This window comes from Acomys minous (genome assembly GCF_964271855.1).
Source record: "Acomys minous genome assembly, chromosome: 3".
Lineage (NCBI taxonomy): Eukaryota > Metazoa > Chordata > Mammalia > Rodentia > Muridae > Acomys > Acomys minous.
Window position 1 is genome coordinate 29,318,830 of NC_140485.1, and position 27,312 is coordinate 29,346,141.

The window sequence follows — 27,312 nt, forward strand, 5'->3', positions numbered from 1 at the left end:
AGGCCGCGCCCTGCGCAGGCGCCAACGTCAGAGCCTGGCGCTCGAGCCCGGAATGAATCAGCCCCGCGGCTGCGGGAGTCCAAAGGGAGACGGACCCCGCCCCCGGGACGACGGCCGCCGCCGGCCTTAAGAGGGCAATGCCGCCGTGGCGCTAGCGACTGCAGTTTAAAAGGGCAGCGCCGCCGATCTGCCGGTTCCCGACAGGTCAGAGACAGACCCGCCGGGTAGGCGGCAGGCATTCGCACCGGACTCAAAACACCTAGAATCCCATCCTACAGGTGACAGGAGCTGAGAGAAACAAAACGGACAAAAGCGAGTGGGGAAACCCTAGAGAAGCGCAGCAGGGAGTCGCGTAGAGTCGTTCCTGCCGGCCTGCCCGCTTTCGTTCCTCTCCTTCCTCTCTCTCACTGTTTCTCTTCCTCCTTTTTTCCTCGCCCCCCCCCTCCTTCCTCTCCCGCTCTCCCCCTCCCTCCCCTGGCCACGAGACTAGGGTGTTGGGAGCCGCCTTAGGGCCGCGCGCCTATTGGCTGCGCTCTTCCCCTTCCCGGCCGCTGCGGGCGCCGGGAGCAGGCTAGGGTTCGCACGCCCATTGGCTGCATCTTTCCTGCGCTCTCTACCCCGGCCGCAGGGGGCGCTGGGAGCCGGCTCCAGAAAGAGGTAAATGGGTCCCCTGGCTGGCACTGTGAACTTTCTGTCAGTCAAGGCTGTGCCAGGATAGCTCCCAGATTTCTTTCTTTTTTTTTTTTTTTAACATGGAACTCACCATTTGACTGAAATTAAGGTCCCGATTTTCCAAACTTCTTTGCTATGGGGACAGAGGACCCTAAAGGTGAGGGAGAGTGAATATTTCGAGCAGGGACAGTCGTTTATTTATTTGAAATTTATTTTGTTTTAAAAATTAGGATTTTGCCGGGCGGTGGTGGCGCACGCCTTTAATCCTAGCACTCGGGAAGTAGAGGCAGGCGGATCGCTGTGAGTTCGAGGCCAGCCTGGTCTACAAAGTGAGTCCAGGACAGCCAAGGCTACACAGAGAAACCCCGTCTCAAAAAAACAAAAACAACAACAAAAAAAAAAAAGGAAAGAAAAGAAAAACAGAAACAAAAACAAAACAAGAAAAAGAATTCGGATTTTAAAGCCGAGAGCCAGCATTTATTAGGTGAAATAAAAAACAGTCCAAGTTGTGCCCAGCCTAGGCAATATCAGGAAGTCCTGTTTAAAAGAGATTTTTTTTTTTTTTTTTTTTTTTTTTTTTTTTGCCACTAATGGATACCGTGCTTGTAATTCAGGAGGAGGAGACTGGAGAGCTAGGAGTTTATGCTGCAGCATAGCGAGTTTGAGGCCAGCCTGAGCCCATAAAACATTTCTAGAGGTGGGGAAATGCTTTTTCTTCTTTTTTTCTAGAAAAGCCCTGGGTGGTCTCAGTCTCTTCAGTGGGTGGGATTGAGACAGGTTTTCTGGGTAGCCCGTGACTGTCCTGGAACTCACTATGTAGATCAGGCTGGCCTCTAATTTAACAACGATCCACCTGCCTCTGCCTCCTGAGGGCTGGGATTAAAGCCAGGTGCATTTTATTCTTATGACACTTTTGTTTGTTTACTCTTAGGAAAAAGTTAAACGCTGCATGTTAGTATACACCCTCTCACTTGCTGCGGTTAGTATACACCCTCTCACTTGCTGCGGTTAGTATGCACCCTCTCACTTGCTGCGGTTAGTATGCACCCTCTCACTTGCTGAAGCAGTCGTTTTCCTGTAGCATCATCTATCTTACCCGATTCACCCTTCTGTTTAGAGCCATCTTGAGAGATAGGAGAAATTCTTATCACTATTACTTAGTACCAAAGTATCTCAGCATCTTTCTCAGATCACCTTAGGCTACTAGAGTCAAAGTTACTTAGGCCATTGCAGCTCAGAGTCTGCTAGGCTTCCCTGCCCACTAAATTTCCAGTCTGACTTAGTTGTTTTCCTAGTTAACCCCTCTTAGTTTACCCCAATTGAGATCATGGTAATGTGATCATACCGTAGTATGCTCATGGTAACATTTTGGATATGCCAGTTTAAGAAGCCCATTAAGTAAGTGTAGCATGGAAATCTTAATGTCGGACGCATACCCAGCCTTTAATGGCTGAGTCATCTCCCTAGCCCTCATCTGGACCATTTTTTTCCTTCCTAATGGCTGTATTAGCCTTTCTGTCAGGCCTGGTGGCTGATGTCTATAATCAAAGCACTGAGGAAACAGAGGCAGAGGTCGTATCTTCACAAGTTCAAGACCAGCGTGATCTAGATAGGGCATTTCAGGCCAGCCGGGGCCACTCAGGGAGACCCTGTCTACAAACAAGAAAAAGTAACAAAAATTTCTTTGCTATGTGGAGGTTTTTTTCTCTAATTTGTTTTAACCTTTAAAAATGGTGTTTGTATGGTGAGGCAGTGGTGGCCGTGTGCCTTTAATCCCAGCACTCGGGAGGCAGAGGCAGGCGGACCTCTTGAGTTCAAGGCCAACCTGATCTACAAAGGAAGTCCAGGACAGTCAGGGCTACACAGAGAAACCCTGTCTCGAAAAACCTAAAGGGAAAAAAAGCTGATCTTATCTTGACCATAGACAGCCCTAGAACTTTGAGTTTCTAACGTATGCATTACACCTGTGGGGCTGCAGAGACAGAGTAGTGCCTAAGAACTTTTGCAGAAGATACAGCTTTAGTTCCCAGCAGCCGCGTCACAGCTTTCACCACCCGTAACTCCAGTTTCAGGGAAATCTGGCTTTGTCTTCTGGCTCTTAGGCACTAAACTAATGTGATGCACAAACATTACCTGGAGGCAAATTACCTGTACACAGAAAATAAAAATAAATAAAACAAGACCAAGTGCAGTAGCACACAGCTTGAGTCCCAGCACTTGGAAGGCAGAGACAGGCAGATCTCTGAGAGTTTAGGCCAGCCTGGTCTACAAAGCAGGTCCAGGACAGTCAGGGCTCTGCTACACAGAGAAACTCTGTCTCGGAAAACCAAAACCAACCAAACAAATAAATCAGAATTTCAAGGCCAGCCTGGTTTACAAAACTAGTCCAGGACAATCAAGGCTAACACAGAGAGAGACCCTGTCTCAAAAAAACCAAAATAAATAAATAAATAAATAAATAAATAAATAAATAAATCAGAATAAAATTGTATTTGCTGTGGTTTTTCTTAACAAAACCAGACTGTCCTTCTTTGCTAGGGCAGTGCTTCTCAGCCTTCCTAGTGCTGTGACTGTGATAGTTCCTCATGTTGTGGTGGAACCACCTCCCCCCATTATAAAATTATTTTTGTTGCTACTTCATCACTGCAATTTTGCTACTTTTATGAATTGTAAGATGAACATATGATATACCGGCTATCTGATACGTGACCCCTGTGAAAGGGGCCCACAGATTGAGAACTGAGAACCGGTGCTACAAAGCGAGTTCCAGAACAGCCAAGGCTACACAGAGAGGCTCTTTTTGGTTTTGAGAGATGTCTCCCTGGCTGGCCTGAAACTTGCTATATAGACAGTGCTATGGGATTCACAGAGATTCCCTTACTTGTGCATTCTGGGGTTAAAGGTGTACACCACCACGCCTAGATCAAAAATCATCTTATCAAAATAATGGTCTCTGTTAATTTTCAAGTGTTTGGATGCTTAAGGAAGATTCTTTGAAGGCTGCTTTTGGAGTCAGAAAGCATGGATCCCAGCAGCGACTACCATTTCCTCAACCAGATTTTATGGAGGAGAGTGAAGCTCACGCTGGTGTCCGGCGTCTTTGAGGGCGTGCTCCAGCATGTGGATCCCAACAAGATTGTTGTCCTGAAAAACGGTTCGATTCTGTTTGTCATGGTCCCCTGCCTCTGTAAGAGATTCCTGGCTGAGCATAGGTGATGATTGTGGCATTGTGGGCAGCAGCCGAAGCCGGGAAAGTACTGCCGTCCTTTTTTTTTTTTTTTTTAAACAGGAATTCTCTGTGTAGGCTTGGCTGTCCTTGACTTGCTTTGTAGATGGCCTCGAACTCACAGTGATCCACCTGCCTCTGCATCCCGAATGCTGGCATTAAAGGCGTGCGCCACCACCGCCTGTTGTGTGATGATTCTATTTTAAGAAAGGCATGAGGCGGGCACTGTGACTCAGGCCTGTAATCCCAGTACTTGTGAGGCAGGGGCAGGTGGATCTCTGTGAGTTTGAGGCCAGCCTGGTCTACAAAGTGAGTCCAGGACAGCCAGGGCTACACAGAGAAACCCTGTCTCAAACAAAAACAAAAAACAAAAAAGAAAGCAAGGCATGAGAAGACTATTAGGCCACTCTTCCCTCACAGAGCAACGTGGCTACTGGTTGGCTGGTCCTCACCTGTGTATTTTCTTTTTTATTAATTAATTAGTGATGTAACCTGTGTGGGTGTTTTTTCTACAAAAGATGGGATGGTCCATGAGCATGCCTAGTTCCCACTAGGAAGAGGACATAGGATCCCCTGGATGGTTTTGAATTGTTATATGGGTGCTGAGAACCAAACCCTGGACTTCTGGAAGTACATTCAGTGCTCTTAAATCTCTCCAGTCCTGATAGTGGTAATTTTCAATATACAGTCTTAAAAATTAGAAGACTTCTGTTAATTTTTATTTATATGAATATTAAAATTAATCTTGTTATTGAAATTGCTTTTGGGGGCTCAGAGGTTGAAGAACTGACTGCTCGTCCCAGGGTCCTGAGTTCATTTCCCAGCAACCATCTGGTGGCTCACAACCATCTATAATGTGATATGGCTCCCTCTTCTGGCCTGCAGGTGTACATGCAGACAGAGTACAGTATACATAATAAGAAATAAATAAATCTCTAAGAAGTCCAGAAGTCATGAGTTCAGGGCCACTGCCCACCGCATAATGATTTTTGAAGCCAGCCTGGTATGCATGGGAACATGTATGAAAAACCCTAGCCAGGGCCGGGCATGTCGCTCAGTTGTTGCATAGCACACAGAGCTTGCGGTTCAAACTGCAATGCCACCCTGTCCAGGTGTAGTGACACATGGCTCTAATCCCAGCAACCGGGGATTTTTTTCTTTTTGGTTTCCTTTTTCCTCCCTTTTGGGAGGGTCTAATTATATAGCCTTGGCTGACCTGTAACGTGTAGATCAGACGGGCCTTGAACTCAAGAGATCTGCCTGACTCTGCCTCCTAAGTGCTGAGTTTAAAGGCCTGGGCCACCACACCTGGCTCTTTAAGAGATGTTTGTTTTCTTCTGAGGTTTACTCTGTATTACTCAGTTGCAGAGTGTAGCGCAGCTTTGTAATTTAACTGACGATATATTTCTATGGAAAGAAAATTTTTATAAAATTCCTATTTCAATAATTTTAAGAGACAACAGTTTCTTGCAGCTTGGGGAAAATATCATGTGTTGTTACTCAGATGAGTTCTTTTCTATCACAGTGAAGAACATAGAGACAGGCCGGAGTGCCCCAGGTGTGAAAATGTTTTTTGGGCATGAGATTTTGAATGGTAAGTTCTGTGTTCCCGGAGTGCTAATGAGAGTCTGCCTTAGGAAGCTCCCTTCTCTGCCTCACTCTGGAATCTGATAGCATGTGTCTTGTCCTCAGTACTGTTTATATGGACTTTTTTTTTGGAGACAGGGTCATAGCCTTGATGTATAGGACTTTGGTGTGTAGATTTGGCTATCCCCAACACATAGAACTCTTCCTGCCTCTGCTTCCTGAGGGCTGGGACTAAAGTTATATGCCATAGTCCCAGCTTGTATTTATGATCTTTCATTTATTTTAACTTTAATTTTGTTGTTGTTTTTTTGTTTTTCGAGACAAGGTTTCTCTGTATAACAGCTCTGGCTTTCTTGGAACTCCTTTGTAGTCCAGGCTGGCCTCCAGGAGATCCGCCTGCCTCTGCCTCCCAAGTGCTGGGATTAAAGGCATGTGCACCACTGCCGAGCCCAACTTTATTTTTTTTTAAAAATTGTATGTGTATGGATGTTTTTCCTACATATTACATCTGTGTGCCATAAGTGTGCAGTGCCCCAGGAGGCCAGAAGAAGGGGTTGAATCCCTTGGGACTGGAGTCATAGACAGTTGAGAACTGTCATGTACTGGGAGCTGAACCCAGGTCCTCAGGAAGAGCAGCCAGTGCTCTTAACCGCTGAGCCATCTATCCAGCTCCTGTTTATGGACTTTTAAAGATGGCATGTGAGGGCTAGGGAGGTAGTACAGTCCATAAGATGTGTGCCTTGCAAAAATGAGAACATGAGTTTGATTCTTACACATATGTAAATACAAGGCTGAGGTGGTTGTATTTATAATCCCTGCCCTAGAAAACCCTGTTAAAAAAAAAAGCATTGCTTTCAGTCAGGCAGTGGTGGCACACTCCTTTAATCCCAGCACTTGGAAAGCAGAAGCGAGTGGATCTCTGAGTCTGAGGCTAACCTGGTCTACAGAGTGAGTCCAGGACAGCCAAGGCTACACAGAGAAATCCTGTCTCAAAAAACAAAACAAAACAAAACAAAAAAAAAAAAAGAAAGAAAGAAAGAAAAAAGAAAAAGAAAACAGAAACAAAGCCAAAAGGTGTAGTGAATGACTATTAATCCCAGCACTGGGGAAGCAGAGGTAGGTGGAGCTCTGTAAGTTTGAGGCCAGCCTGATCTACGGAATGAGTTCCAGGACAGCCAAGCCTGTTAGACAGAGAAACCCTGTCTCAAAAACCAAAAAAAGAAAAAGAAAAAGAAAAAAAGGGGTGGAGGAGACCAATATCAATAACAAAAGGTTGGTTTCAAAAATGTCTTTGAAATATTTCTTTCACAATTCTTTCAGGATTTCTTCTCTACCTTTCATTATCTTTTTGTGACATCAAAACATAAACGTAAGCATAGCAGCAGTGTGTCTGTGGCTGGAGTGCATTAGGACTGAGATGACTATAGATGAAGTCTGTAGGGGGCTGGAGGTAGGATGGCTTGCTTGTAGGACCCTGAAGACCTTTTAGGGGTGCTTTGCAGGCCTGTAACTCCAGCTTTTTTGGGGGCCAGAGAAAGCCCAACTCCAGGTTCAGTGACAGATACTGTCTCAGGATTAAGGCAGAGTCATAATCGTAAGGAGCCAGATAGCCATCCCCTCTGGCATGTTTGTGGATATGTGCCTCTTTGCACACATATGCATGGACATCACCACATACAAGCACACCCTACACACACACACAAATTAAAACAGTTGTATGTGATGGTACATGCTTTTGATACCAACACATGGGAAACAGTAGAGGCAGGCAGATCTCTGAGTCTCAAGCCAGCCAGATGCATATGGTGAGACCTGTCTTAAAAATAATAAATAAGGTCGAGTGTGGTAGCGCACACCTTTACTCCCAGCATTCAGGAGGTAGAGGTTGGCAGATTGCTGTGAGTTCGAGGCCAGCTTGGTCTACAAAATTAGTTCAGGACAGCCAAGGCTGCACAGAGAAACCCTGTCTCAAAAAACAAATATTAAATAAATAAATAAATAAATAAATAAATGCCAGGTGTGGTGGCACACGCCTTTAATCCCAGCAATCAGGAGGCAGAGGCAGGTGGATCTCTGTGGGTTCGAGGCTAGCCTGGTCTACAAAGTGAGTCTAGGACAGCCAGGATTATAAGAGAAACTCTGTCTTGAAAAAACAAGCAAATAATTAAAATATAAATAAAAATCATAGAACCAGTGCAAATGACACATAGGAACTATGGAGCTAAAAGATGAAGGAACCGAGCAGAGAGAAGCTCCCGATCCTGCTATGTGACCAGGAACCTGAGAACACCATGCTGGGATTCTGTAGGTTTCAGACCCTAGTTTCTCTATTTGTTACTGGCCAGTAAAGGGCTCTGCGAGTAATAGTTCGCTTTCCGTCCCTGTTTACAGTATGCCATTGAGCACGGTGTGTGGGTGGAGTGGCTAATGGCTTTTCAACTGGAAACTGTCGAAAACCTTTTGGTTGTTTTTCAGTGGAACTAACGGATGAAGCAGAAGGTGCATCAGGAGAAAAGGCGTCCACTGTTAGGTACTGTGAGACAGATTTCTGTACTCTGAGGTTTTCCAAGCGAGCACTTTAGAGGAAAAAGACTTAACTCTAATCCACTAGCTGCTTACTTCTCAGATGGGCCAGTGTGGCTGTCCCTACATGGTCTCTCCAGCCGGGAATGTTACCAAGTGGGGAGGTCTGTACGTAGCATCAGTAACAAAGGGCAAGTTCACCTGAATATGGCTTTTTTGTAGGGACGGCTTAAATACAGAAAGAGCTGGAATGGAGAACATGAAAAACGAAGACCTAAATGTATGTGAGCCTGCTGCACCTGCACCAGAGGTGCCAACCAGCTCCCTGCTCAGTGACCTCAAGTACTGCCCATCAGGTGAGTAGTGCAACTCTGAATATGCTGGACTATTCTTACTGTGGCTCACAATAACAATTGTGAATTAAGATCAGTCTTATAAGTTGCATGTTTAGATGGCATGGGAGTGCATTCTGTGTGCTGGGCCTGGCGCGCTGCCCTCATTGAGCTGTGATACAGGACATCTGTGTGATGCTGCAGCACCTGTAATCCCATCACTGAGAGGAGCAGGAAGATCAAGAGTTCAAGGATAGCCATGGCTACATGGCAAGTTGGAGGACACCCAGGGGTATATGAGACCCTGTCTCCCCCCCAAGAAAAGGCGGGGTCAGGCAGTTGTGGCCCACACCTTTAATCTCAGCACTCGGGAGGCAGAGGCAGGTAGAGTTCCAGGATAACCTGATCCTCAGAGAGTTCCTAATTAATTAATTAATCCTTACAAAAAGTCCTCAAGGTATTTAGCATGTAAACCTAGGAAGAGACAATTAGTACTGGACTGTAACAGGAATGAGGGGACGATTCCATTTGTAAGAGTCTCCCTGGTGGGACTCTGGTTTATTCAGTTGATAAACAGGATAGTAATTGGTACTCACCATGTTCGCTGTGTAAGGACTGAACAGGTGATAAGGAGGATGTCTAAAATTAGCAGGAGGAAGAGAGAGATGCTCAAATTCATCCTTCTCTTGTAGAGGACGAGGAGGTAACATACACGGTCATTGATCAGTTCCAGCAGAAGTTTGGTGCTGCAGTAAGTATGGTCAATCATTTCCAGTGTGATCGGAATAGATTTCCTGTCTGTGTCTCACAAGTTGATTCTGAGATCTTTGACGTTTTTCCTTTTAACAATATTTTGGTAGTTTTATTATTTTTAGTTTTTAAAATATTCTATCTATGTGTACAGATATTTTGCTTACGTGTATGTTTGTGCATCACATCCCCATATTGTATGTGGTGTCCAGAAAAAGGTGCTGTTGTGGGGCATTCACCAGAGAAGACTGCTCGGACTTGAGTTAATCCTATAGAAAGTCTTTTTGTTGTTGTTTTTCTTTTTTTAAATATATTTTATTAATTTATTCATATTACATCTAAATTGTTATCCCATCCTTTGTATCCTCCCATTCCTCCCTCCCTCTCATTTTCCCCTTACTCCCCTCCCCTATGACTGTGACTTAAGGGAACCTCCTCCCCCATATATGCTCATAGGGTATCAAGTCTCTCCTTGGTTGTTGTTTTTCAAGACAGGGTTTCTCTGTGTAACAGCCCTGGCTGTCCTAGACTCACTTTGTAGACCAGGCTGGCCTTGAACTCACGACGATCCGCCTACTTCTGCCTCCCGGGTGCTGAGATTAAAGGCGAGTGCATCACGCCCAGTGTGGCAGAAGCCTTTTCTCTGGGGCCTTCACAGGGGCCTGGGCACCTTTGGGAGCCTGAGCTGGGGCTGGAGCCTGGGCCTTAGCTGGAGCTGTGGCCTCTGCCTTGGTTGGCAGAGCCTACGACCCTTCGCCTTGTAGCTTCAAATCTTCTTCCCAAGCTCGGGATGAGCGATGAAAGCAAGCCAGCTGAGTTTGCGGCTGGGGCCCTTTGGCATCTTGGGCTTAATGGCCTTAGGCTTCACAAGGGCCTTAATGGCCTCTGCACACACACTCATTGCCTTTGGGTTCTTCACCTGCATCTTCAGACCTTTCCTGTTGTGCTTCTTGGCAAAGCACATGTTCCTCAGGAACTTGGAGTCAACTCCTTTAAGAGATTCATGTCTTTGGGACTGGGGTTTCTTGATGTCATTTCTGTGCCATTTACAGGACTGGTTATGTGTGATGCGGTTCTGGGATTTGGCCATGTCTGCACTGCAACCCGTGGGTCTTCTCAACCCACCTCCCAAACACTATGTTTCTGACTTGTCAGTATGGTTGTTAGCATCAAAATATCATGAAAGACATCTGTTCTCCCAAACCTCTTCCCTTTCTTTTGTTTTTTGTTTTTTGTTTGAAACAGAATGTCTCTGTGTAGTCTTGGCTGTCCTGGACTCACTTTGTAGACCAGGCTGGCCTCGAACTCACAGCGATCCACCTGCCTCTGCCTCCCGAGTGCTGGGATTACAGGGGTGCTCCCTTTCTTCACAGATGCTCCACATCAAGAAGCAGAGTGTCCTGAGTGTGGCAGCAGAAGGAGCTAACGTGTGTCGCCATGGGAAACTCTGTTGGCTTCAGGTAAAAAATTTTTTAAACAAATGCTTTCTTTGGTTTTGTTTCTGGCATGATGTAACATACACTAGCCTTGAACTCACTTGTGTATCTGCTAGCCTTTGAAACCCTACCCCGTTCCTTCTATATCCACTTCCCAAGTGCTCAGTGTGGGTGGGTGGGTGTGTGAGAGTGTGTGTGTGTGTGTGTGTATATACATACATACATGTATATATGTACATATACATATGTGTATGCACACATAGACACACACGTATATGTTGTCCTAGAACTCACTCTGTAGACCAGGCTGACCTTGAATTTACAGAGATAAGACTGCCTTTGCGTCCCAAGTGCTGGGATTAAAAGTATACACCGCCACCACCCATCTATTATATATATTTTTTAGTAGTCTTTTTTCCTGCCACTCAAGAACTGTTCTGGGGGACTGGAGAGATGGCTTAGAGGTTAAGAACACTGGCTGAGTTGGGCGTGATGGTCCACACTTTTAATCCTAGCACTCGAGGCAGAGGCAGGCCAATCTCTGTGAGTTCGAGGCTACCCTGGTCTACAAAGAAAGTCTAGGACAGCCAGAGTGGTTGCACAGAGAAACTCTGTCTTTAAAAAAGCTAAAGAGGCACTGGAGAGATGGCTTAAAGGTTAAGAGCCCTGACTGCTCTTCCAAAAGTCCTGAGTTCAATTCCCAGCAACCACATGGTAGCACACAACCATCTGTAATGTGATCTGATGCCTTCTTCTGGCCTGCAGCTGTACAATTAGGCAGAGCACTGTATACATAATAATAAATAAATAAATATATTTTTTTAAAAAGCCAAAGAAAAAAGAAAAAAAAGAACACTGGCTGTTCTTCGAAAGGTCCTAAATTCAATTACCAGCAACCACATGGTGGCTCATAAACATGTATAATGATATCTGGTGCCCTCTTCAGCCTGCATGCAGGTGTACATATATATATATACACACATATACACACACATCTATATGGTCCCCAACAGGAGGGGTAGGGAATAATAAAGGCATATCTTTTGTTTTGTTTTGTTTGTTTGTTTCTTGAGACGGGGTTTACTCTGTGTAACCCTGGCTGTCCTGAACTCACTTTGTAGACCAGGCTGGCCTGGAACTCACAGCGATCCCCCTACCTCCGTGAGTGCTGGGATTAAAGGTGTGCCCCACCACGCCTTGCTGGCATACCTACTTTTTGTGTTGAAGGGCTGGGGCAATAGTTGAGTTATTGGGACCTGAATTCTAAAACTAGAACTCAAAGCTTTCAAAAGCCAAGATGGTAGCATGTGCTTGCTTGCAGTCCCAGCACTGGAGAGGCAGAAACAGGAAGTTCCTGGGATTTATTGGCCAGCAGGGGCTAGAGAGAAGGTTCAGAGGCTAAGGACACTGACTGCTCTTCTAGAGGTCCAGAGTTTAATTCCCAGTAACCACATGGTGGCTTATAACCATCTATAATGAGATCTCATGCCCTCTTTTGGCCTGCACTTTATACATAAGAATAAATAAATCTAAAAAATATATGCCTTTATTACTTCCTGCCCATCCTGGTGGTGTGTGTGTGTGTGTGTGTGTGTGTGTGTGTGTGTGTGTGGTGGCTCAGGCCTTTGATCCCAGTACTTGGGAGTTGGAGGTAGAGTTTGTTTGAGGCTAGCCTGGTCTATAGAGTGACCAGGACAGCCAAGGCTGCACTGAGAAACCCTATCTCAAAAAACCAAAACTAAATAACTAAATAAATAAATCCATTCAAATTATCCCAGCACTCGGGAGGCAGAGGCAGGCGGATCGCTGTGAGTTCGAGGCCAGCCTGGTCTACAAAGTGAGTCCAGGATGGCCAAGGCTACACAGAGAAACCCTGTCTCGAAAAACCAAAAAAAAATAAAAATAAAAATAAAAAATAAATAAATAAATCAATAGAGTCTAGGCCAGCAAGATTGCTTCCTACCAAGACTGCCACACTGAGTTTGAACCCCAAGTTCATGTGGTAGAAGAAGAGAACTAACTCCTGCACGTTACCCCCTGACCACATGTGTGCTGTGTCACATGTGTCTACATACCCATGCCCACACAAAATAAATAAATAAGTGTAATGTTAAATAAGGTGGACGGTGCCTGAGAAATAATACCCAAGGTTGTTCTCTCTGCTTTATGTACATGTACACACATGAACAGATGTACATGCATACGTGCATGCATGCAAAATCTTTGCTGTTCAGGGATGGGGTTCCCAAAGCCTACCCCTGGCAGGTTGTCTATGCTGCACTAATTGGATTCAGTGGGTTAAAAAAAATCAAGAGCCAGGTGTGATGGGACATGCCTTTAATCCCAGCACTCCAGAGACAGAGGCAGGTGGATTTCTGTGAGTTTGAGGCCAACCTGGTCTAGAAAGCGAGTCCAGGACAGCCAGGGCTGTTACACAGAGAAACTCTGTCTTGAAAACCCAAATAAATAAATAAAGGCAGACATGAGGTTATGGGGAAAATGTGACAGGGTCCTAAGGGGAGTTGGAGGTGAGGAGTAGAGAGTAAATAAGATCAAGATATATTGTATACATGTAAAAATATTTGACAGACCAAAAAAAAAAACCCCTTGGAAGGCAGAGGCAGGCATATATCTGGGAGATCGAGGCTCCCTGGTCTACCAAGTGAGTCCAGGACATCAAGGCTACAAAGAGAAACCCTGTCTTGAAAAATAAAAATTGACAGAGTAAATTAAAGAAATAATAAATATCATATGTGATAGAAATGAATACTTGTGTTTATCATGGTTACTGTATCTTTTGTTGTTGTTTTTTGTTTTTTTGTTGTTGTTTGTTTTTGTTTTTCGAGACAGGGTTTCTCTATGTAGCCTTAGCTGTCCTGGACTTGCTTTGTAGACTAGGCTGGCCCCAAACTCACAGAGATCTGCCTGCCTCTGCCTCCCAAGTGCTGGGAGTAAAGGCATGTGCCACTACTGCCACCACAGGGGCTATGTTTACTATATCTTAAAAAAAAAAAAAAAAAACACCCACCAAGGTGTCCTGAATGACATAGCAAGTTTACCTGTTTATTCTTTTTTTTTTCCTTCTAAAAATCCTCATAATTGTATCTCTTTTTTTGTTTTGTTTTGTTTTTGTTTTTTGAGACAGGGTTTCTCTGTGTTGCCTTGGCTGTCCTGGACTCCTTTTGTAGACCAGGCTGGCCTCGAACTCACTGTGATCCTCCTGCCTCTGCCTCCTGACTGCTGAGATTAAAGGCGAGCACCACCAGGCCCAGCCCCTAGAAATTGTATCATTAATTGTATTTAGTATCAATATCAAATGACATAGTCAAGGCTTCACCCATATCAAGCAAGCACTCCACCATAGAGCCAGGCCCTAAGCCCCACTGTCTCTCTTTTTTTTTTTTAAACTTCTGATGAATTTAAAGCTGTTTCCCTAAGTATCCTTTGAGTGTCCGCTGCCAGTTTAGCAGTGAGGTTGCTCACCACTTTCATCTGTGTCCTGTGCTTTTGGTCTTCAGATCCCCTCCTCTGGTCTTTCCTTATCCTGTGGTATTGTCTGTTGTAGGTGGCCACAAACAGCCGAGTCTACTTGTTTGATATTTTCCTTCTGGGAAGTCGAGCTTTCAACAATGGACTTCAGATGATCTTAGAAGACAAGAGGATCTTAAAAGTGAGTATAGCTGGGCGTGGTGGCGCACATCTTAAATCCCAGCATTCGGGAGGCAGAGGCAGGCGGATTGCTGTGAGTTCAAGGCCAGCCTGGTCTACAAAGCGAGTCCAGGACAGCCAAGGCTACACAGAGAAACCCTGTCTCCATAAGAAAAAAAAAAGTGAGTATAGCCACCGATCCTGTAGTAATGAGATTAATGGGCAGGCTCTACTCAGTCTCCTCTTCTGACTCCGTAGGTCATCCACGACTGCCGCTGGCTTTCTGACTGCCTGTCCTATCAGTATGGAATCATGCTAAACAATGTCTTTGACACACAGGTATGAAGGGTAATGTTGCAGTCAAAACAGCACATATGGCTCCTGGTAGAAAAGATTCCCTAGCCAGGCATGGTGGTGCACGCCTGTAATCCCAGAACTCAGGGAGGCACAGATCTCTGTGAGATGGAAACCAGCCTGGTCTACAAAGCAAGTTCAGGAAAGCCAACGCTACATAGAGAAACCCTGTCTTGAAAAACCAAACGAAAACAATATAATAAAATAAAAAAATAAACGGATTCCCTATCTGAGAAATGATTGTGCCAAGGATGGTGCATGTCTTTACTCCCAGTGTTCTAGAAGCAGAGGCAGGTACATCTCGTGAGTTCGAGGCCAGCCTAGTCCACATAAAGCACTCTACACCATCCAGGGCTACTGAGGGAGACCCTAAAAGGAGAGCTTGAGCCTATTTTTCTTGGTGCCCCACTCCTGCCCATTTCTCACATGAATTGTGTATATAATTCGTGAGGACACTTGCTGAGCTATAAGAACTTCATAGGAGGGGCTGGAGAGATGGCTCAGTGGTTAAGAGCACTGCCTGCTCTTCCAAAGGACCCGGGTTCAATTCCCAGCACCCACATGACAGCTCACAACTGTCTGTAACTCCAAGATCTGACACTTTCACACCAATGCACATAGATTAAAACTAAATAAAATATTTTTTAAAACTTCATAGGAAAGTTTCTTAGGATCAGTTAGAAGGAGGTCTTACACTTCTTTGCTCTAGAACTGTAAAGGTAACAAGGAAGGTAGGGGTGCCGTGGTGTTCAGAAACTTAAGAATTTTGACTTCATATGACATAAATTAAACACATCTCTCCTTCATCATGTGTTTACCTCAGGCGTGTAGGTTGTTCAGGCCATTATACCCCTTTAAAAACCTACTGTGGAGCTAGAAAGAGGGCTTAGTGGTTAGGAGCACTTGCTGCTCTTGCAGAGGACCTGAACCTTGTTCCCAGCACCCACAAACTCGTTAGAATCTCTGGTTGCAGGGAAACTGATGCCCTCTTCGACCTCTCCAGGCACCAGGAATACATGTGGTACACACAAGTGTATGCAGGCAAACACACGCATAAAACAAGTACATTGTAAAAGTACCTTTTATTTGTCTGAGGCAATTGTTGTCAGGAGGCTTCTGCCTCCATCTGCTAACGTAGGCCTAGATCTAGAAGCTTCGAGCCTTCATACAGTCTAATCTAGGCCTAGAATGCTTTCAGCCTCTGAGACTTACTACAGAATAAGCTCACCCTTTCTAGTTCTTTCTGAACTCTGGATGGCTGCTTCAACTCAGCTGTTCTGACTCAAACTCCAGTCCAAGAGACTAAGTCAGTCTGGTTCTCTCAGCTTCTGACTTTTTGTTCTGCTTGGCCTCGTATTAGCTTTGGCAATATGTTCTAATCTTCTGACTCCTTCTCATTCTCTGGCCCATCTGTCTTCACCTGTGTCTTGCTTCTTGTCTCTACAGCCTCTCTCTGTAAAACTCTCCTGGTAAAACGCCTCTAAATTCCATGAACTGAACAGCCACAAACTCAACTCCACTGCACTGTCTCTCAACTCACCGACTCAACTGAACTGCCTGGACAGAACTGACCAGAACTCAGAGATCTGTCTCCTGAGTACTGAGTCCAGGCCTGGACCTGAGCTTTTCTTTACCTGAAATTTGCTCTATACCAGGCTGGCCTTGAACTCAGAGATCTGCTTGCCCCTGTCTCTTGGGATTAAAGGTGGGTCTGTATGCCAGTCGGATCACACAAACTTTGGAGGTCTTTGGATGTGATCTCTTGCCAAAGCAGCCATGTTCTGAATTTAAATTCCTCTACAGTAAATAAATTATTTCTTAAAAGTGAAGAAAATCTATATGGCTCAAAGTAGCTTGATGAGGGCTGGAGAGATGGCTCAGTGGTTAAGAGTGCCGCCTGCTCTTCCAGGGGTCCTGAGTTCAATTCCCAGCAACCACAGGGTGGCTCAACCATCTATAATGTGATCTGATATCCTCTTCTGCAGATAAAACACTCATATACAATAAATAAATAAACTTTTAAAAATTAAAAAAGAAGTAACTTGACTCCAGAAAGGGACCTTAAAGAAAGAGAAGCGCCTTGCCTATCCCTGCTCATAGAACCAGATGATTTGACCATGAAAGCACTAAGCCCACTGGTCCCCGCGTGGTGCTCCCCACCCTTCCCACCCTTCTTCTTCTTTCCTTCCCTCCCTTTCCTTGGTCTTTTTTCTCCTTTGATTCTGGGGATTGATTATTATTTTTGAGGATCAATTCCTAAAAGTTCAATTTCTCATTTAAATATGTGGCTTGTTTTTACTCTTTTTTTTTTTCCACGTCAGACGGGTAATGTGCCCACGTCGTAACAAGGTTTAATGGGCGGCACATGTCACGCAGAGGCGTGGATACCCAATCATCACGCTTATGAACCAAAAAAGGATCTTGTTTTTACTCTTTATGTATCTACTTACAAACATTGTGCCCTTTCTTATGTTTACTGCTCATTTGGGCCTTCTTTTAGAGTCTTTCAGTGTACACTATTGACACTGCTTTGTGGCACGCTTACTCCCAGAGGAGCCTTCATTGTTCCTGTGACACCATCAGCATAAATATTTTTTTCTTTGCCATGGAGTGAACTCATGGCCTTTTGTATCAGGCAAACATCGTTGCTATAACTGATTGCAATTTAGAATGACAACCTTAAATTATTCCCTCATAGTTCTAAAGATGAGAAGGCTCACGTCACCTTTCCTGAGTAAGAGTCAAGGTGCTATCAAGATCGCTTTAGGGGGTCACTGCTCCCTTGCTTTAAAAATAACTTTGGCAGGGTTTCTCTGTGTAAGTCTGGAAACCTGCTCCGTAGCCTAGTCTGACCTCAAACTTGCAGATATCCACCAAAACAGGTGGTGGCACACGCCTTCAATCCCAGCACTCAGGAGGCAGAGGCAGGAGGATGTTTGTGAGTTCAAGGCCAGCCTGGTCTACAAAGCGAGTCCAGGACAGCCAACGCCACACAGCGAAACCCTGTCTCAAAAAAAACAAAAAACAAAAAAAACTAAAACAGGGTATTTAAAGTTGTAGTACAACTCTTAAGTTGCCACACAAACCACTGGAACACCAGTCTCAGTGAGATGTTGATGGTTTATTGAGTGAAAGCACACCACAAGACAAGGCTGATTGCAACCAAGGCCACGGAAAGGACCTAGGAGCCTACCTGTGACACTGATTTGCTTCTAAGGCAGGTCTTTTATAAAAAAAAACAAACAACAACAACAAAAAACGGTAACCAGGTAACAGGTGGGAAGCAAGAAGAGAGCAGCATTACATCGTTTTGACTGGCTAAACACAAGAAGAATCGATTTTGTTCCAAATGCATCATATCCAGGTAGCTAGAAAAAACATTGTAAGCTGATAGGCTAGGATATATGCTTGGGAACTTTCCAGTTCCCCATCATTACTGGGAGAAAGGAACATGACAGGGTATTGGGGTTTTGTTTAAGTAGAGCATATATCATTAATTGAAACAGAGCATTGAACAAGTATTGGTAGATAAAGGCTATTCAAGCTCCAAGGCAGGTAGAGCCTGGGACCCTGAAATTAATTTCACCTTATAATCAAAATGGAGATTTAAAAACAAAATGGCTTCTGTTATGCTAAAGACAAAAGCAGGTGTTAACAGAGGAGCTACTGTTTTAAACAAGTTACAATATTAGTTAGGGATTTGTCTTATTGTTTTGTTTTGTTTTGTTTTTTTGGTTATCGAGGTTGTTTTGGTTTCTCTGTGTAGCCTTGGCTGTCCTGGATCACTTTATTGACCAGGCTGGCCTTGAACTCACAAAGATCCTGTTGCCTCTACCTCCCTGAGTGTTGGGATTAAACATGTGTGCTGCCACACCCAGATTTAGTTAGGATTCTATTCTGTGAAGAGACACTATGACCAAGGCAGTTGTCATAAGGGAAAATACTTAAGTGGGGACGGCTGGCTTAGAGTTTCACAGGTGTGGTCCATTATCATCGTAGCAGGAAGCGCGCAGGCAGACATGGCACTGGAGAGGGAGCTGAGAGCTCTACGTCTTGATCCCCAGGCAGCTGAAGGAGACCGCCACACTGGGCACAGCTTGAACATAGAAGACCTCAAAGCCTGCCCCCACAGTGGCGCACTCCTCCAATAAGGCCACACTACTCCAACTAGTCTGCGTCCCTAACAGCGCCACTCCCTATGGGTCAAGCATTGAAACTCACGAGTCTGTGTTCATGTTCAAACACACACGTGGGCTCAGGCCGCTCTAACCTCAGACTCTGTATGTAGCCAAAGGTCTCAACTACTAATCTTTCACCTCCTGGCTCCACTGCAGTTTTCAATAGCTAGTAGCCAGTTACACTCATTGGTTTGTGGCTCATTTCTCCCTCCTCAAAGTGTGTCATTCTGTAGCGAGAAAACAGGGGAGTTCAGAATGTCAAGGCCAGTCTCAGCTAACAGAATGAATTCAAGGCCTAGACCACATAATCCCTGCCTCAAAAATTATGTGTATGTGTAAAAATATATGAGGCGGCTCCGTGGTTAAGAGCACTTGCATCTCTGCAAAGGACATGAATTTGGTTCCTAGCAACCACATCGTGCCTTACAGCTGTACATAACTCCAGTTCCAGAGTATCTGGTGCCCTCTTTCATACCTATGAAATAAAACTAGGTCCGTCTATTAAAAACTAAAAATAAGAAAAGGCAGTGGTAGCACACACCTTTAGTCGCAGCCAGTGTGTGGTTGGATATGATGCTGCATCACACCATATTAGGATGCACGTAATCTCAGCACTTGGCAGTTCCGGGCCAGCCAGGACTACGTGTGAGACCCTGTCCAAAAACAAACAAGCTGCTAGTGGTGCACACCTTTAATCCCAGCACTTGGGAGGCAGAGGCAGGTGGATCACTGTGAGTTCAAGGCCAGCCTGGTCTACAGAATGAGTTCAGGACAGCCAGGGCCACGCAGAGAAACCCTGTCTCGAAAAGCGTACACACACCCACCCACACACCCACACACCCACACACCCACACACCCACCCCTTTTGTTTGTTTAAAGACAGGGTCTCATGCCACAGACTGGCCTCAAACTGAGGAGGACCTGATCCTCCTGCCTCCACCTTCCAAATACTAGGATTACTAGCAAGCTCCACTACACCCAGCATAGACATGGATAGATGGAGTCATTATTTAGTCTGTGGCAGATACAATTTTTGCAAGTTAAAAAAAACCTCATATATTTTTATATGTGTTCATGTGGTGTGTACAGGTGCAGGAACAAAGATGCCAAGTGCACACGTGGAGGTCAGGGCACAGCCTTGACCATGGCCATGGGTCCTTTTCTTCTACTTTTTAACAACCTCATGCTGTTCATCACTGCATACAGCAGGCTGGCTGGCGTGGGAGCTTTTGGGAACTCCTCGTCTGTGCCTCCTAGCTTGCCCTAGGAGTACTGGGATTACAGCGCTGCTGCTGCTGCTGCTGAGGTGGCTTCCCTCCTGTGGATCCGACTCAGCATGAATGGCTTGTGCTTTTCTCACTGAGCCATCTCCCCAGCCCAGCATAGCAATTCTTAATTTTTTTCATGTCCTTACCAAAATGTTGCCAGAGTGGGTGTTAAATGATAAATAGTTCTTGAGCCGCCAGCTCTGCTGTCTCTGCCCTGCCTTCTGCTTCATTTACATATTTAATAAACTTAGCTTTTATATTCTGAGGAAAAAGATGCAAAATTCTTTGTTTTTTTCTTTATTTATTATTATTATTATTATTTTTTTTTTTTTTGGTTTTTCAAGACAGGATGACTCTGTGTAGCTGTGGTTGTCCTGGACTCTCTTTGTAGACCAGCCTGGCCTCCAACGCACAGAGATGAGCCTGCCTCTGCCTACCAAGTGCTGGGATTAAAGGTGTGCGCCACCATGTCTGGCTCCCCTTTCTTTGTTTTTTCGTTCTTTAAAGATACCAAGGTCTAATAAACAGAAAGAAAAGAAAATAGACAATACGGAGTTGTGTTATCGCTTAATGTTTAATTAAGTTGTTGGTGGTGCTATTTTTATTATTATTATCATTATTGTTGTTGTTGTTGTTATTATTATTTATTAGTTTGGTTTTTTGAGACAGGGTTTCTTTGTGTAGTCTTGGCTGTCCTGGACTCACTCTGTAGATCAGGCAGAGGCAGGAGGATCTCTGAATTCAAGGCCAACCTGGTCTACAGAGTGAGTACTAGGACAGCCAATGCTACACAAGAGAAATCTTGTCTCGAAAAACCAAAACCAAAAATAAAAACTCTTCGTCTTTATTGTCTCTGTCTGTCTGTTTCTGTCTTTCTCTCATGTAGTCCAGGCTGGCCTCACATTACCCAGGTCTTAGATGATGGTCCTCTTGCCTCTGCCTCCTAAGTACTGGGATTACCGGCTTGCACAGGAAACCCGGCTTGCACAGGAAACCCAGCTTTTGCCGAAGTGGAGGCCTGGGCCATGCTGGGCAGCACAGTACCAGGACAGCTACGTCCCAGTTCTTGCAGATAGTCTCAGAACATCTCTGCTGTGAGATCTTTTCTGTATATTGCTTAGTTATCTTTTCTTGTTGTGATTGCTTTCTGCTTCTTACCTCAGGTAGCCGATGTCCTTCAGTTTTCCATGGAAACAGGTGGCTTTCTCCCTAACTGTATCAGTACTCTGCAGGAGAGTTTAATCAGACACCTTAAAGTTGCCCCTAAGTACCTCTCCTTTTTAGAAGAGAGACAAAAACATGTTCAGGTAAGCATTGAAAGATAGATCTTTAAGTTTACAGTGTGCTCTGCACAGGACTGTTAGCCTGTTGGATAGAGAGGTGATAGCTGCCATACAAGCCTAAGCTTTGCCAGAGTCTTAGCTGTGCCAGCAAGGGTCAGTCTGGCTTCAAGTGGACAGAGCCACGGTCCAGGTTTGTTGGTTATAAATTAAAAAGTACTCTAGTTATAACATTGGAACCAAAACCACCTTAGTTGCTTTTCCCAAAGCAATATCAATTTTCTTTAGTACATAATATCCAGACATGCCAGGCTGTGATTACTTGCAGTTGTTCATATGCTAAAGACCGCTCACTCCAATGTTTTTTTCCTTCAGTGCTGCTGGGAATTGAATTTAGGACTTTGTTTATGGTAGGCAGATGCTCTACCACTAAGCTATACCCTTAGCCCTTCCTGCAGCTTGTGGGGTTTTGTGGTATTGGCAATGAAACCTAAGGTCCTAGATCTAGTAGGCAAGCTCCAACTTGGCTTGAGAAATCCTGATTTATCAGCCTCCCTCCCAACTCTACTTTTCTCTGACTCATAGACACTGTATATGGGGTGGGAGCTATATACCCGCTCAGAAGGTTACTGATAATGTGAAAATAGAAAGCATTAGAAGAAAATGGAAGTAGTTTAAATTGTTTTTGTGTTTTTAAGACAGGATTCAGGGTTTCTTTGTGTGGCCCTGGCTATCCAGGAACTTGCTCTGTAGGCCAGGCAGCCTCCTGAGTACTGGGATTAAAGGCATGTGCCACCCCTGCCCAGCTAAATTTTACTTAATATTAATTAAATATTGTCTTGCTGAGCCAGGCATGGTAGTGCACACCATTAATCCCAGCCCTCAGGGAGGCAGAGGCAGGTGGCTCTCTGTGAGTTCGAGGCCAGCCTGGCCTACAGAGGGAGTCCAAGACAGCCAAGGCTACACAGAGAAACCTTGTCTTGCAAAACAGAAAAACAAAACAAATTGTTTTCCTGTCTCTAGGAAAATCCAGAAGTATGGTTGACAAGACCCCTCCCACCCTCTTTATTGAAAATCTTGGCCCTGGAAACAACCTACTTGCTTCCACTTCGGTTGGTACTCTTGGATGAGGTGATGTCAGACTTAACCACACTGGTGGATGGGTACCTGAACACCTACCGAGAAGGTTCTGCAGACCGGCTTGCAGGCGCAGAGGTAGGTGCAGCTTCCTGTGGGTGTGTTCTGTGTTCTCTCCCTTTTCCTCACATCCAATACAGCGATACTCCACTGCTGGTGTGGGGACGCTTGTGTGTGTAGGTGTGTTTGCCATGCTGGAGATGAAGCACAGGTCCATTCTCGGTAAACTCTACCAATAAACTACATGCATAGAACTTTCTAAACTTTTGTTTTAAGAAAAGGTCTGAGCCGGGCATGGTGGTGCACGCCTTTAATCCCTGCACTTGGGAGGCAGAGGCAAGCAGATCTCTGTGAGTTCAAGGCCAGCCTGGTCTACAAAGTGAGGCCAGGACAGCCAAGGATACACAGAGAAACCCTGTCTTGAACACCTCCTCCCCCCCAAAAAAAAGAAAGAAAAAAGAAAAAGATCTGACTGAGTGGTGAATACTGTTTTTTTTTTTTTTCCCCAGCAGCGATTGATCTTGAGTTCCTGACCCTTCTGCCCCTGCCAGCCTGTCTAGTGCTGAGCTACAGGCATGTGCCACCATGCCCTGTCTCTGTAATGTTACATGCCAAACTCAGGGCTTCATTCATGCTCAGTAAGTAGAATGCCAACTAAGTTACAACCCAAACCTGCCTCTTTTTGCCTTAAAACAAATTATTTTTTCTGTGTATATGTGTGTGTGTACACCATGTTTGTGGTATGGGTGGAGGCCAGCAGAGGGCATCAGAATCCCCCAGAAACTCGAGTTATGTATTGTATGGGCCAGCATGGGATGCTGGGACCCAAACCCTGGGTCCTCCAGAAGAGGAACCAGTGCTCTCAACCAGTGAGCCTTTTCTCCAGTTCCTTGTTTTGTTTTTGAGACAAAGTCTTATAGATCTGAGATTGACCTTGAAATTACTATAGATCTACAGATGCTCTTGAACTCCTGGTCTTCCTGCCTCCACCTCTTTTTTTAAATATTTATTTAATGTATATGATAATGCACACCAGAAGAGGGCATCCAGTCACATTACAGATGGTCATGAGCCACCATGTGGTTGCTGGGAACTGAACTCAGGACCTCTGGAAGAGCAGACAGCGTTCTTAACCTCTGAGCCATCTCTCCAGCCCATGCCTCCACTTCTTAAGTGCTTGGATTACAAGCATGTGCCACCATGGTGGGGGTGTGTGTGGTGTGTGTGTGTGTGTGTGTGTGTGTGTGTGTGTGTGTGTGTGTGGTGTTTGTCACCATGTGTGGAGTGCTAGCCTATGCTTGAGATTCTGAAGACCAGAGATCATCATGTATTTTCTTTTACTGCTCTTTACCTTCCTTTTTTATTTTTAATTTTTTTTATTTTTTAATATTTATTTATTATGTATACAGTCCTCTGACTGCATGTACTCCTGCAGGCCAGAAGAGGACATCAGATCACATTATAGATAGTTGCGAGCCACCATGTGGTTGCTGGGAATTGACAGCAATTTCTCCTTTGTAGGAACAGACAGTGCTCTTAACCTCTGAGCCATCTCTCCAGCTCCATGTTGCTTTTTTAAAATTTACTTAGAGTTCTTTATTTATTCATTCATGTATTCTGCCTGTGTGCTGCATGTGTGCGTGTGGGTCAAGGACAGCTTTCAGGAGTTGGTTTTCCCCTTCCACCATGTGGGTGCCGCGTATCAAACCCAGGGGTGAGATCATCGGGCCTGATAGCAGGCACACTTACCACTGAGCTCTCTCAGCCGCCCTCCCTAAGTTGTTTTTTTAATTGGGGTCTCTTGCTAACCCTGAAACTCACCCGCCCAGCTAGACCTGCTGGCCATCAGGCACCCCAGGAGCTGCCTGTCTCTGCATACCCAGCACTGTGGTTACACACCTGGCTCCTGTGTGGAGCTAGAGACGCAGCCTCAGGTCGTCATGTGCTCATAACAAGCACTTTCTTAACCACCGAGCCGTCTTCCCAGTCCTTAACACATTCCTTACTCCAGTATCTCTGTAACCAAGAGGGTTCGTTAGGGCTCAGTAAAGTAAGCTGTGGTGTGCACATACAGCCTTAGGGGTGCTAGATTGGGACAGGCTTCAAGACAGATGTTTATGTTATAAATAATAAGATCGTAGAACTGGGCCTTAACGCATTTGCTAGAGTTCTTGCCTAGTACTTATAAAGCCCTGTGTTTGATCCCTACAACCACATAAACTGGGCATGGTGGCCTACACCTGTAATCGCAGCACACAGGAAGATCAGAAGTTCCAGGTCATCTGAGACTCTGGTGAATTATGTGCCAGCCTGCATTACGTGAGACCCTGTCATAAAACAAACAGCAACAAACTCTCCCAAAGTAGATGACTGTACTCAAGTGGTGCCTGCCAACATTTCTAGTCCTCGTGAAGCTGAGGCCCAGGCAAACATGGGCTGCATGAGGAGTCTAATGTGCCATTTGAGCTACATGATGAGACCCTCCCTAAAAAAGATACTGAAAAATACGTAAAACTATGTTACCTTCACGCAGAATAATTTTAGAAAGTTGCAAGAATTCATACTTGGAGAGGGGATTAACATGTGATTTAGAACTTGGGACGTAGGTCAGTGGGAGAATACTTATCTGCCTTGTGCAAAGCCTGGATGGGATCTCACTTACCACACACTCAGATCACATGTGCACCTTTTCACAGGGTAAACCTTCTAAGGCAAATGAAGCCAAGCTTGGAAACTCACATTTTCTGTATTTACACATACACACGCATGTGCCCACACATACACATAAATATTTAATTTTCCTGAATATTAAAATATGTTAATTACTTAAAAGCAGTACAGTCGCCAGGCGGTGGTGGCGCACACCTTTAAACCCAGCACTCGGGAGGCAGAGGCAGGCGGATCGCTGTGAGTTGGAGGCCAGCTTGGTCTACAAAGTGAGTCTAGGACAGTCAAGGCTACACAGAGAAACCTTGTCTCAGAAAACAAAACAACAACAACAACAACAAAAGTACAATAAAAATTTTTAAATAATTATACTGACAACACTAGAGGGCACCACAGGAGCACATTTGAATAAACTATTTTTTGCCTATTCTTCTAAGGGATTTTGGGGACCATGTGCAGTTCTGACTTCGTAACCCTGTGCTTTGTGCTTGTTTGCTTTCCCAGCCTGCGTGTATGGAGCTGCCCAAGGAGCTCCTCCAACTCCAGGACTTCCAGAAGCAGCGCAGAGAGAGGGCTGCAAAGGAGTACAGGGTGAACGCACAGGGCCTGCTCATCAGGAGGGTGCTGCAGCCCAAGGAGCCAGCGGCTCACACAGCAGGGAAAGAGGAGCGACTCAGAGGGTTCTTACTCTGTAAATCGTCTGGTGTAGACAAAGCTCCACACTTTGTGTGTCACGAATCTCATAAGGAGGAGAATTTTTTGGATAAACAAACCACAGTGAAGTCTCAGATTGTGCCTCCCAGGAAGGGCGACGAAGCCAGGGAGGAACCTGGGCACAAACCAGTGGGTCAGGCGTTGGGGGGCCCAGAAGCCCTGAGACCCCAGGAAGCCCAGCTGCTGGCCTCCTCGCAGGGGCTTCAGTCTCATTTTTCTTTGAAGGAGGAAATAGAACAGTTGTTGATGGTAGAAAATAAGGGAGCTCTAACAAACCCAAATCAAGACACTCTGGGGTCCTCTTCTCTTCCTCAGGGAACCTGGGTGGCACCATGTAGCACCTCCCCTCTTCCTGAAAGAGCTGTAGCTTCCACACTGCCACCCTGTCCAGCCCTGGAGAAGGCAGACTTGTGGATAAATCCGTCTCTCCATCTGTTTTAGGATTAATAAAGTTTGGTGGTGAGGCCTTTAGGGTCTCATCGTCCCTGCCAGCAGAGTCTGTGTGAGATCTCATGGAAGAGGGTGGTTATGTTTCAGACACAGGCTTCTGGGAAAAAAGATGCCCTTCAGTTTCCTGCTGAATCCTGGTGTCTGGAGGGAACAAATAAGTGAAATAATGGACAAAGTTAAACTTCTGATTGTGTCAGGGTATGAAGAAATAGTCCCAGTAGCCTGAGTAATTTTTTTAAATTTATTTTTATTTTTTGGTTTTTTGAGACAGGGATTCTCTGTGTAGCCTTGATTGTCCTGGACTTGCTTTGTAAGCCAGGCTGGCCTCAAACTCATAAAGATCCACCTGCCTCTGCCTCCCAAGTGCTGGGATTAAAGGTGAGCGCCACCATGCTCAGTTTCACTATTACTTTTTTTCCTTAAAATTTTTCTTGAATTGTGAATGTTTGTGTACGGTATCCTAGGCAAAGAATAGGTGTTATAGGGTTCACTGTCAATGTTCTTTATATTTCATTAACCTTAAGGCTTTGTTCACTTTGCTAACAAAGCAGACATGCCAGCTTCTGTTACTCCCTTCATGTAAATAGTACAATTTGAGTTGACTGTATTTGTCCAGAGGTGTTTTACTTTCTTAGAGTGAAGGGAAAACAACAGCTCCAAATGAGGGCGGTTGTGTTGAGTCAATCTCACGCTTGTATAAAACAACCAATAAACCTGTTCTGGCATCAGAGCATCTCTCTTTCTCGTTTTTTGAGTGGAGTGTGAAGATTTTAGAGTAACATCGGAATTTCTAGAGCTGGAGTCTTGTTTAGAAGTCTGTGTTCTGATGGGTGTAGTGGCGCATGCTTTTAATCCCAGCACATGGGAGACTACCCAGAGAAGCCCTGTCTCTATAAACAAAGCCAGCAGTAGTGGCACACACCTTTAATCTGTGAGTTTGAGGGCAGCCTGGTTTACAAGGTGAGTCCAGGACAGCCAGGGCTACACAGAGAAACCCTGTCTTGGGGTGGGGGTGGGGAATCTGTGTTCTAGATATGGTGGTACACACCTGCAATCCTAGCCCTTGGGAGGAAGAAGCAGGAGGCCCCAA

General features: G+C 45.1%; 1 protein-coding gene across 4 annotated transcripts; it reads left to right on the forward strand.

Moving 5' to 3' along the window:
- The first annotated feature begins 64 nt into the window (after positions 1 to 64).
- Positions 65 to 26,950, forward strand: EXD1 (exonuclease 3'-5' domain containing 1). 4 transcript variants are annotated; one of them, XM_084776383.1, is made up of 12 exons: positions 65 to 204; positions 3,641 to 3,859; positions 5,424 to 5,492; positions 7,961 to 8,015; positions 8,231 to 8,364; positions 9,033 to 9,091; positions 10,464 to 10,550; positions 14,092 to 14,196; positions 14,433 to 14,513; positions 21,138 to 21,281; positions 22,278 to 22,469; positions 25,563 to 26,950. In XM_084776383.1, exons 2-12 carry the CDS (start codon positions 3,694 to 3,696, stop codon positions 26,211 to 26,213), a joined length of 1,743 nt encoding a protein of 580 aa, XP_084632509.1. In that variant the 5' UTR covers positions 65 to 204; positions 3,641 to 3,693; the 3' UTR covers positions 26,214 to 26,950. The 4 variants fall into 4 exon arrangements, with proteins under 4 accessions (XP_084632509.1, XP_084632511.1, XP_084632508.1 ...); XM_084776382.1 differs by having other exon boundaries at positions 140 to 278; XM_084776384.1 differs by lacking the exon at positions 65 to 204 and adding an exon at positions 527 to 657 and having other exon boundaries at positions 3,641 to 3,826.
- Positions 26,951 to 27,312: the final 362 nt, after the last annotated feature.

Excerpts from the sequence above, each read along its gene's own strand:
- EXD1 (XM_084776383.1), top strand. The coding sequence starts at position 3,694 with ATGGATCCCAGCAGCGACTACCATTTCCTCAACCAGATTTTATGGAGG. Across the intron at positions 8,365-9,032 it reads CCTCAAGTACTGCCCATCAG|AGGACGAGGAGGTAACATAC; the intron begins GTGAGTAGTGCA and ends CTTCTCTTGTAG. Across the intron at positions 14,197-14,432 it reads AAGACAAGAGGATCTTAAAA|GTCATCCACGACTGCCGCTG; the intron begins GTGAGTATAGCT and ends CTGACTCCGTAG.